This window comes from Carassius auratus, chromosome 6 (genome assembly GCF_003368295.1).
Source record: "Carassius auratus strain Wakin chromosome 6, ASM336829v1, whole genome shotgun sequence".
NCBI lineage: Eukaryota > Metazoa > Chordata > Actinopteri > Cypriniformes > Cyprinidae > Carassius > Carassius auratus.
In genome coordinates this window covers 20,698,832-20,711,274 of record NC_039248.1, presented here as the reverse complement: position 1 = coordinate 20,711,274, position 12,443 = coordinate 20,698,832, and the positions used below count along the sequence as shown (strand labels likewise).

At 37.3% G+C, this 12,443-nt stretch overlaps 1 protein-coding gene across 2 annotated transcripts in view; it reads right to left on the bottom strand.

The window, feature by feature from the left end:
* LOC113100537 (phosphoinositide-3-kinase, regulatory subunit 3b (gamma)) overlaps window positions 1-12,443 on the bottom strand; it is a 147,767-nt gene that overhangs the window by 16,099 nt on the left and 119,225 nt on the right. Inside the window, exon 1 of one of the 2 annotated variants that reach the window (XM_026265232.1) lies at window positions 1,474-2,244. The exons of the other annotated variant lie outside the window; for it this stretch is intronic. Within the exon in view, the coding sequence (XP_026121017.1) occupies window positions 1,474-1,582 (109 nt within the window). The 5' untranslated portion in view covers window positions 1,583-2,244. Of the gene's footprint in view, window positions 1-1,473; window positions 2,245-12,443 lie in introns of those variants that run through there. 2 annotated transcript variants of the gene reach the window in all.

Below are 12,443 nucleotides of genomic sequence, written 5' to 3'. Positions count from 1 at the left end.
TCTTTTCCCATTCCATTCACATTTCACGCTTCCAAAAGTGTCATCCGTTTCTTTATTTCAGGAATTAACGACACAAATTAACGACCCATTGTCAACTATGCCTGTGACTTCTGAATGGGATCCAGTTTCCAGTCTATGACATCATTGTTAATGGCAATAAAATGGTGTCAGAGCTTAATAGATGACACATGAATGGGACTGAATTTGAATAAGGAGCGAAGAACACCAAAAACATTCAGAAAGCTGGGAAACTTAGTCCAAAAGACCGCTGAAGAGCATTCACCATATATAATTCTGTGACTTCACTGGTCTACAAGCTATATAGTCCCTATTTGCAAAAAAACGGCTCAGGAGCAGATCCTGCATAAAACCACTTAAGGTGTCAAACCATTTCGTAGAGTGCATTTCGATCTCTCCACATTTTGCATATCAACACCATTTGTGGTGAGCCATGCAAAACGTTGAAATCTCCTGAGCAAAAACTGAAGGACTACAGCAGGACCTGTAACACAATCTGTCTATAAAGATTTTCATTTAACCATTTACATGTCCAAATTACATACAAAATTATAATATTACTAGATATATCCAGAGAGCTTTACTCTGGTCCTTAAGAGATTGTTCACCCGCAAGGAGATATTCAAAATGACATCTCATTCATTAACTTTTATTGTATGAAAAAGATGCAAAGTAAATGGAGACCAACACACGAACTAAACTAATTTTGTGTTCTACTGAACAAAAAAATACAAATAATAATACATATTTGATATAAAAAGAGGGTGATTAAATGACAGAATTTGAGAATTGAAATGAACGATTAGTTTAAAATAAATGTAGACTGTTGCACTCTCTTCAGGGAGAAAGAGGCTTTAATATGGCTCCCCTGTCTGAGTGATAACTCTGTTATGATGCATTTAAAATGTACACGATAATGTTAATACAGACAGTGCACTATACGTACGATTAAGGCACATTTTACTGACAAGCTGACAGAAAATGAAGGATTTTAAAATGGCGAAATGGGTTTCTGTGGAAGAACCGAGTGGGAATTTTAAATGCCAGCCATACATGACTAACGTAAACTTGCTGTACGTAACATTAAAATAAAATACATTTCAACGTTAACTTAGAGGCGCAAGTTGCAATTGTTTAAGCAGACATGACTGCAATGTCAGATAATGAGACTGTGTAACGTTAAATACGCTGAACGTCATTTTTTTTTTCATGAAACACAAAAGGTGATCTGCAAAATGACATCTGAGTCACCATTCATTTTCACTATGAAGAAAAGCTTACACAGAGTAAATGGTGACTGGGGCTGGCGGTCTCCTAACCTTTTGTGCTTCACGGAGGAGATAAAGTCATAACGTTACAGGTTTGTATCAATGTTAGAGTGAAGAAAAGACAAAATGTACATTATCGGTGTGAACTAAGCGATCTGTTAGATTAACGTAATTGTTTTATCTGTACCTGGCGGCTGGTCCATCTCAATGTAAAATATTAATTCAGTGGAATAGGGCATCATCACGTCTCTCCAGTCGTCATCTTCTTTCTCTGTATTCCAAACTGTATTGTACATGGTCTGAGTCTTCTGGTGATGACTAGGCTCTCACCAAACTGAGCAAAATCAGATTTGCAACACAGACGAATGAAATAAACATAAAAAGCTCGTCTGACTGAACGGAGAGCTCAACTTTAACAGTCTGAATGCCTGCTTCAGAGTAACTGCGTGTCATGAAAGCTGTCAAAGCACCAGGCTTCACTCATCCGATTTCACTTGATAGAGCATTTTATAGAAAATAAAAAAAACTCTTAACAGTCCGACAGAACAGAAAGTAGATACCAGCTCTACAATCCACCCCGTCCTACCATAACGAAACAGTAGTCTTCATTTCAATCAGCTCCCTAGGTCTACTGGCCCTTTCACTTCATGAGGACGAGTCCATTCGGTGCGCACAGTATGGGGGTGGGGTCTGTTCTAACCGACATACGAGGAGCTAATCACTCTACTCGTGAATTCGTTTTAGCGACTGGTACATATGATAAATAATTAAAGACACGAAAAGAAAGTCGAGTTTGTAGTTATTTATTCTCATTGTGCCGCCTGTTACGGTTCGTTTCATTCACAAGTGACATCATTTTTCTGCACCCCCTCACCGGCAAGAAATGGACTCGCTTTAAAACGGATCACTGGCTCTGTAGGTGCGGTGGAGCACGCACACTCCAGATTTGGGAGCCAATCAGACTGCACGGCTCTCCTAACTAGTTGCCAAAGTCGGAGTTTGTACATTATTTGCAGCCGCGTGTTTCTCATGATCCAATGAACTTGCTCGGAGAGCGGAAGTCGACATTCTATTGGTCGAACCGTTACTATGAGGTACAAAACTGATGGAGAGAACAGAGTTTGGTTTGGAGGAAGTAATGATTTTGATGCTATATTCTATGTAAAAGATAGCATGTTGATTAGAGATATTGACAGTGCATATCTGTAAATATTAGAAGCATCATAATAAGAGAAACAGCCGCTCATTATGGGCTGTTATATATATGAAATATAGAACACACAGGCTAATAATAAAATAAGTAACTTATTAAAAAAAAAAAAACATTTTCTGTCAAACACCAATACACTGGCCTATGTATGTGTTGAGTCTGTCAGTCTTATAAGTTTCAAAAATAAAATATTGAGAAAAATACTGAACTTCCTCCGGGCATTGTTGCCTAACTGTTGCCTGAGCTTCAGGATTTATTCTGTAGCTATGTACATCTCATTAATGCAGGTTGGTGGTCTGCTTTAGGAACAATTATCTTGTGGATGGCAATCTGTCTTCCTGTACGCCTCTTTCAGTCCCCTCTGTTCTCATGTCTGATCTATCCATCAAGAGGGAGAATGTCCCTCTATGGCCAGAGCAAAAAATAGGATCACAATGTTTGTGGACAGGGAGCAACCTCCAGATGGCTCGTGCCTGACAAAGGCTGTCCTTGTCAACTGTGTCAAACTTGCTTAATTGTCACTGTCCATGCTTCAGTCCAGCATGAGCAGATGGATCCAAAACAATGACAAGCAACCCAACAGTCACGGTAATCCATAAAAAGCTGTGGGAAAATATTAATCACTTACACCCAATGCATAATGAGCAAGTAATAAATGACACAGGATCATGTAAATGATGTCCATACAAGCAGTAAATTCAAGACTGATGCATTTATTTGAGGTCACTCTGTTTTTGAGACTAAGATTGTCTGGTTTGGACTAAAGTGTATTGCTAGCTACCCCTGCAACACTGGAGAAAGACACACGTGACTGTGGGGATTTTAGTGTCAGAAAAGTGTGTGTGCCTTAGAAATCTTAATGCACAACCAACTGCGGCTTGTTATTGGTCCATGCCTTTCCTCTTATTGGACAGTGAGCTAAATGCTAACGGTGTTTCTATGGTATGTCTGTAGGGTATTCAGATCTGGCTGTTCCAAGATGTGCGAATTACAAAGGAAAAGATCTTGCCAACTATGTGCACTGCAAACTTTAATTAATTACCAACGTGTGTATCTATGAACTAAGACGTGGTGAATGCCAATATTAAAATCAAATGTTTGGTTCCAAATTATTAATTGTATTGCAGAGAAATGTATACCCAACTAGCTAAAAACCTGGTCTTCTCTGTGGTTTAAATAATAAATGTACTTAACCAAGACATGCTTATTCTCGAGAGCATATGATCGAACAAATATCTGTGTAGTGCTGGATGAGTCATCAGCATTTCACCATGTAAAATTTAAAAGCATGTGTTTATTATTTATCACTGTTTAGGAGTAGACTAGCATATAGTTAGCCTTAAGGCTAATACAAATAGAAATAAAAGCCACAAAACTTTGAAATAAATATTCCATTTGCATATATAACTTACATTCACCTATTTTTTGCCATCAAGTTCATCTCTTTAGCTTTTTTTTAATGTTTGCTAGCTGATGTTTCACACTATTCCAGCAAGATTTATTATTTCACACGCTTTTCTCCGATTAAGCCAGGCATGACTAACAGAAAGAGATTCTAATCTGCCTGACTACAAGACCCAGCTAAGCGATGCCAAATCCTGTTTAAAGAATAAGAAGGGTTAGGGAAGTTTTAAAGGTATATCCATAACATGTAGATTTGAGGGTGGTGAATGGAAGGACATTTTAATGACATGCTAATATAAAAGTCGCCTGCTGGGTGACAATAGCCTGACTGTGCTGTTTCTGTATTGACTAAATGTGGCCGTGAGCATCTCATATTTTATCTGTGACTGTAACAACTAGAGTGGAAAGTACAATTTCAGTTCAGATGCAAATAGGCGGCTTCATTGTTCCATATTTAACACAGACATAAGGGCGGCACTGAAGAGGCACACAAAACCCAGAGCAGTTGTGTGACCACTGGTGTGCATTATACATAATTCATAAAGGAGATGAAAGCTGAAAGAAGCAATATCATTGTTCCCCAGTTGATATCATGGAGGGAGAAATTAATTTCAATCCACTGTAAATTACACACAGTGAGAGCGATCACCTTTTCTGTTTTTTCTGCTGAGCTCATGAGAATCAGGCTGCTCTCTCGGTCACTGTCTCACTGCCTGGAATAAGCCATAAGCTGTTTCTCTCAAAGCCAACAGAGAAAAGAAAAGAACAGAACAACTAGAGATGTTTCTTTAAAGGAATGGTGTGTCTAAACATGAAAATTCTTTCATCATTTACTCCTTCATGTCAATCTAAACCCCAATGACTTTACTTCCATTGAACACAAAGGGAGAATTATATTTGTTAAACTTTCTGGTCCAGTTAGTCTCCAGGAGCTTTCAAAATTAATGAAAAAGTACCATAAAATAATCATAAAAGTGATCCATATGGCTTGTGAGCTATAATCAAAGTCAAAGAAGAACAGGCATACATTTAACTCCTTGTTATTATGAAAGGAATGACCAGGACATTCTTCCTAAATTCCGAAAACAGTTGTCATACAGGTTTGGAAAAACATGAAGGTGACTAAATTACAAAATTCCATTTGGTTGACTATCCCTTTATTGCTGCAATATCCATGATAAATATAGACCACATATGACTAACTCACAAAGCTCATTAAGGACCGGACGCACATTATAGAAACAGTAGTTCTTTATTATCGGATACACCTTCAAGCATGACTAGGTATTAGTCTCTTTTATCCACAAGGCTGCACTAATGGGCACACTCGGCAGAAGGAGTCATGTGTCTTGGATAATGTATGCTCTGATTAGAGTTAAACGATTAGGCATACTGTCTGGTATTTGTTCTTCACTTCTCATTCTGAATTGGCGAAATTTTCAGGTGTGCGAAAAGGCATAAATCACCAGTATTGCCGTGCATGTGCGTGTGCAACAGAGCAGCCCCAAAAATGACAACGATGTGTTAATGACTCTGCAAAAAAAAAAGAGCAGCACACTGGCTTATTAGCTAGCAAAGGCAGAGGAAGCCTCCCTCCATCTCCATTTCTGGGTGGCAGGCAGTCTGCGATGCTGTGATGTCATCCTGCAATGTGAGCATCCCACTTGGACTGATGCAATACTCCGGTGACACTCGGTAACAAGCAGTCAGCGTCTGCCAATCCCCGCCCCCATGCCCCCGTCCTCTGTCTCATTGTCTTTCTCTGTCATTCTCCACCTCTTGGCCACTTTTCTTACAGTGTTCTCAAGTTTTAATCAGCCTCTCTTTTACCTCTCTACCTTTCTCTCTCTCTTTTCTCTCCTGGGTCTACTTTTCTTGTCATCGTTTTCTTTCCACACGCCTACTCCTCAGCCACCCTTCTCTCTGAACGGCCCTCTTGTTGTCATGGCATCAGGCACCATTGCTCAGCATTCTGCAGTTCAGCTGATAAAGGAAGGGCTGATTAACTCTTGCCTGTCTGAGCCAGATCGGTCTGCGAGACACAAAGATAGTATATCAGCAGGCGTTTTCCACATACCCTAGACTAATTAACAGCTTACGATGATGATTAAACAGTCCTAAAACTAAATATCAGGGATGATAAGATGAAACAATCAACAAACAGAACATTAGAGGCTCGATCTGTGGTTTGAAGTTGCAATTAGCCCAGCCGCAGCGTCTAAAACTGTTACAATAAAACAAGCCCATTGTTTTTTTTATACAACACCAGGGAAACCTGCTGGGTTCACCGGATATCTTTGCATTCTATCAGGAGACTAAAGTAGCTAAACGAGATCTGCAGCTATGATAGTGTCAACTTGAGAAGCAAATAGTAACAGATTAACCATTTGCCATAATGGCAAGGCTGCACTTATAGAAGCCAAGTAATGAATAGACTCTATCAAAAGATTAGAGGCTGAGACTGGGTGTGCCTCTTTAGGAAGGACCGAGGTCTCACCTACATCACTTTACTAGCTTTTTGTTCTTTTCTGAACAGTTCTTGAACTTTTTATTGCAGCACATTTACATTTATTCATTTAGCAGACGCTTTTATCCAAAGCGACTTACAGATGAGCAGCACTTCTCATGTAGGACCTCCAAAGGATGTATTTTCAATATCTGCTTAGGATAAAAGTGGATGAAAAAACAGTAAAATAAATAAATAAAATAAAAAAAGTTAATGACTACATATGTTACCCTGGTCGTAAGTAGCACTGGTATATTTGTAGCAACAGCCAACAATACATTGTATTGGTCAAAACTATATTTTTTTCTTTTATGCCAAAAAACATTAACATATTAGGTAAATATCATGTTCCATGAAGATATTTTGTAGATTTCCTACTGTAAATATGTAAAAACTAAATTTTTGATAGAGTTAAGCACTTCATTTGGACAACTTTAAAGGTGATTTCAAAATATTTATATTTTATTACACCCTTAGATTACAGATATTCAAATAGCTGTATCTCGGCCAAATATTGTCCTATCCTAACAAACCATACATCAATGAAAAGCTTATTTACTATGGTACTAACAGTTGTCAGATGGTATATACATCTCAATTTAAAAAAAATGACCACTATGACCATTTTGTAAGAATAACAGTATGTGTGCTTATATGTTTTATTCTGAAATGGACATCTAAATAGTACTCATCTCAAAAGAGCTCTTTGAGAAAATAATTAACTGTGGACACAAATATGTAGCATATAATGTAATAAATGTACAGCTTTACTTCAATATGTTCTGTGAGTGATTGTCAAAAGAGTAGAATATCACAACAGTTGATAAATGAGATTAATCTTCAATAACAATGATTCTGGTTCTAATTTTGATTAATTCAATTCGATTCGATTCAATACTTAAAAATCTTTTAGCAATTTTAAAAATAAATGAATGGAGCAAAAAGCATTCTTATGCTGTCTGTCTTTTGTTACATTTGGATTTTGGTAACACTTTACAATTAGGTTCCATTTAATCACATTAGTTAGCTACATAAGTTAAAAGGAAGTAGCAAGTTGTATCTTAGTAATAATTTTTTATAATGTACCTGAGCCAAAGTGAACTAACAATAAACTAACATTAATGATAAAATAATATGCATGCTCTGATTGCATGCTAATGGGATGCAGTTTGTCCCACCCACTTTTGTGAAACATTGATTATATTTTAAGAGTTGTATTTTGCTTGGCCACAATGCAAAGTAAATAAGTGACTAACTTTAAGACGAAGCAGAGGCCTCTGCCAGACAATTGCATCAGTAAACAAATGTGCATGTTGTAAGCTTCAATCCTATTATGGATAACACCAACTATATTTGCCGGTGCCTGAATTTCCACCAATCTTACTGGGCAAATTTCATGTTACATAATGAATATTCATGAACAACGTAGAACTTATAATTGTATACCCTCTCCCCCATACACATATGTGTTCACTTCTGGGTCTTAGCATGAGGCTTTGATCATTAAAATATAAGCATTTCAATATTTATATTTGGGCCTATATTTATATATTATTTTTTTCCATTTTTTCTGTCCTACTTCCATGAATAAATATTAAATGTGGCATTACTTCTGTTTTAAAGCTAGAGCAACTAAACATGATATGTGACTCCTGGCTACAGTACCGGAGATCTCTTTTATCTGCATTAATATTTCTTATCCTTGTAATTTATTATCTTTCCTTTTTCCTACTTTGTAGATGCTTATTTTTCTTTGATATGGATCAAATGTAACAACTGGTAATGTAAACCACGACACAACAATCCATTTACATTCATTCTCTATATTTTAATACAAATTTTATAAAGCATTGCATGGGATGAAACCTATTATGCTACTAGTCAAACTTTGATCTCTTAAACTTTTGTTTATAAGTTATCACTTCCACTTCTTTATATGAGTCGTGTTATTCTATTAAAAGTAAATCTCATGGGATAACAACTTCAAGACCCTTCAGTGTAAGCGTTTAAAGGTTTTATCCCATCCCTTGATTGTAACAAGTATCTCAGAGTTGTGTGCATAATTAATTTGGTCTATAACCGTGTGAGTTCCGATGAGATTTCATGCTGAAGTGAACAAACCATCCAATGAACCCCCCTTCTCTTCTCCTAGCTCTTAGTTACAATTATAATCAGCACCTGATGCCTGTTTCATCCCTTGATAGAAGACTGAACCCAGTGACACACGCATGTCATTGTATCAACTGTTGATTGCCTTCAACTCCCACGGTTGTGGTTGCTAGGCATTTGAATTGCATCCAAATGAAGAATAGAAAGATGCAAATGAGACTCCCATCCTTGTTTGAAACCACAAAAAGATGCATTATAACTTGCATACGTAATGTTTAAAACCAAAATAAAAACAGTTCAGGTAACACTTTACAAAAAGTCCCCATTAGTTAATGCATTCATCAATGCACTACATATATTCTCCTATATATAGACAGAGAGAGAGAGAGAGAGAGAGAGAGAGAGAGAGAGAGAGAGAGAGAGAGAGAGAGAGAGAGAGAGAGAGAGAGAATGTTTATTCTAAAAAAAATACTGTGTTGGAGTGGACTGACCACCTTTGGTGATTTGGTATAATTCATGAAGTAACATGATACAAACAGTTGAACTATGCAAATATATTTTAATACGCAACACAATGTGCACATACACCTCATCAGTATCAGAAGCCATTGACAGAACAGCAGCTGACCCCATCCAAGCCCGCAGAGGGAATCTTTGCGAAACAAGCAAAACACCATCACTGGGAGGCCAAACAGCCCATGCATAACAATTGTGCTATTGGCAAGTTAAGAGATAGGAGTATATGATTGTTCAAGAGACTTATAAATTGGAGCCAGGTGGATACACAAGAATTCCATGAAATTCATAAAACACACTCTTGTGTTTCTCTCTTCCATGCATGTACTATAGTACACACACAAGTTTAAAGAATAAAAAAAAAAGCCTTTTTTGCATAGCATGCAAATCCAGACTTCAGCACCACATACTGCAGAAAATGAAGCACTTCTGGGTAGAAGGGAATGTTATTAAAATGACCCACAGTGAAATAGTTTGAGTTGATACAATAAATAACAAGCAAGAAATAATGATGTAGGACAAAAGCAAAGCATGGTGCTGCTGGCTCAGCAAAATACAAATTTACAAATCTGATTTCTTTACCTCAGGCAAATATTCATGAACAAGCGCCAATATGAGTTTGTTAAAGTATGTTTGTAAAGTGCTAACGCATAGCAAGGTTTTATTTGTTTATGAAAAAGGCATACGATACGTTGCATTAAATCTATTTTTAAAAAGATGTAACCACACAAGAGTTAAGAAGAGGTAAAGAAGAAAGATGAGGAGAATGTGAGTGGTGACAAGTGGATAGAGGGAGATATTTGAAATGAAGTAAAAAGTCTGAAGTGGCAGGCAACATAGACAAGCACAGAAACATCCCTTGTCTTCTTAATGTTTCAATGCAACTCAAGGGTCCAAAGGGAGAAAGAAAAGAGTTGATGACTGCAGTGTAAACAGAGGATGAAGCAAGTAGCTAATTGTGCATTTGAAACTCTTTCTGACTAGCAGAAGGAAAAGATTGCTTTAACTCCATATTTAAAATCAGCTGTGCTCTCTCTGTTAAACTAGAATGCATTCAATTGATTGAGAGTAAAGACGTATAATGTTATTAAGTTATAAAGATTTCTGCTTTACGTTTTCATTTTGAACTTTCTATTCATCAACAAAAATTCTGAAAAAAAAAAAGTTTTAAATATATTAAACAAATATGATTTTGTCCCCCAGGCATGTACAATTGTTGTATTCACTGTGCCAGGTCAGTTTGACCGTATGCAACTATCCAACCATGCCAATGCAATCATAGGACACAACTTTCTCCTCCGATGAGATCTGTTTGTTCTCCAGCCGCAAGAAAGCAGATTGATTTACTTGTGATCACTAGATTGAATTATCCTGAATGAAAAAGGGGAATGGAGGACGACAAATTACTGAATGAAAGGTTCCTTTATGTGCATGGACACAGTTGTGGTCAAAAGACAAGCAGTCTAAATGACATTATGTGTCTAAAATTGAGAAAATAATTCTAATATGCTTTGTAGCATTAATTACAAACACAGAGCGGCCATGAGACATAAGTTTTGTCGAGTGTTCCCAAACCAGCTGTGGGAATTCTTGAAGTCTACATGAATTAGTAGATAAAGAGCAGGAGTACATCATATTAGATTCACGACTGCATTTTATCAAATTGTGATGTTCTTTATGAGATGGGTAATGTTTAGTTGGTTAACTGATGCTTGGGCATGAATCTGTCTTGGGAAATAACAGATAAAAGACCCTCGAAACCAAAAAAAGAAAAGAAAAAAAGTGCATTTTCATATCAGTTGTTTTTAACAAAAGCAGCAGGCCAAATGTTCCAGTACCAAAATACTGGGTTAAATACAACCCAACTTGGATTGTTTAGCAACCCAGTAGTGATTAAATATTGGACAGAATACATGATTATTTTGACCCAGCTGGTTGGGTTAAATGTTTTTACCCACCATGCTGGGTTATTTTAATTAAATCAACTCTAATTTGAGCCAGTGAAGGGCTGCTGTTCGCAGGGGAGCTGCAAACTTCAGACCACGGCCTTGCGTTTTACTCGTAGCTGAAAGATTTTAAAAGCTTACCAAACAGTACTGAGATTAAAGAACATATTTTAAGTTAAATGAAACTTAGTACTATAATGAATAAAATCCATTTATGTTATGCAAGGCAAAAGGCATTTCCATCATGCGAAACGACCACTGCTTACACAGCTGACTGACATCTCGTCCTTATGTTGCGTTGTGTAAAATAATACAATTTACAACACTGTAAAGATTTTATATATGATATAAAATCTATACAAACCTTCATTTCACTGAAAAAGTGCACCAAATCAGTGGTAGCAGTGCTGAGAAACGCTCTCTCCTGTAGAGGTCTCAAAAAGCCTGCACCCTGACTGTAACTCAGAAGCTGCATTGTTTTGTCGGAGACAGTTAAAATGACCCAGCAACTTAGATACAGAAAACCTATCCAGGACCTGGGTAAAATAAAATAAATAAAATGACCCAACAAGCGGAACCCAGCATTTGGTTAAAAAAAACAACAACAACCCAGCACTTGGGTAAAAATATAAAAAACAACCCAATAAAATGACCCAACGGGCTGAACCCAGCATTTGGGTTAAAGGGGTCATATGATGTTGCTAAAAAAGAACATTATTTTGTGTATTTGGTGTAATGAAATGTTATACCCCTTACCATCCTATGATGCTGTCTTTTTATGTGTTGTGATTTCGTATCACGCTGCGTAAACATAAAACCATGTCTGCATTTGTGATCAGAAAAATTATAAACAACAAATGCTACTTGTGGTGAGGGGGGCGTGGTTCAGCGAAGTTTGCAGAGAGAGAGAAAATTGGGAGACAGTGGCGAGTAAATGGGTTAAGTGCAAAATGATGAACACCTGTGTCTGATTTAAGTAATTGGCCTGGCGAGATCGGGTAAAAGGGAGACTGGAAGACATGCTGGGAGAGAGATGAAACAGGGATTCAGAGACTGCTCTGGCTGGATTGAAAGATTGTTTATTTTATTTTGTTGAACGCACTGGATGCGCCCTTTTTATTTTTGTGTGTCCTTTAACAAATGATCAGAGTCTCCAACGCCAACCCTGGTCACTTCCTTCTTCCCATTACAGTACGCTGCTAAAAACCTGCGTTTGAATCATCAGTGTCAAATTCTTTAAACATGAAAACATACTCACAGGCTGTGAGTCAGCATTATTTGTCAGAACAAGGGCACTGTAGGCTACTCTCCCATGAAACAGTCCTCGTCCTCTGTAAAATGTGCTGCACACATCTGTATATTTGGGTTAAACGGTTCTGGAACAGTGTTGTAAATACAACTTAACCACTGATTTCTAGTTGTGTCCTCTTTTGGAAGGCCAAACAAAGTAATTTCACTTTCACAAT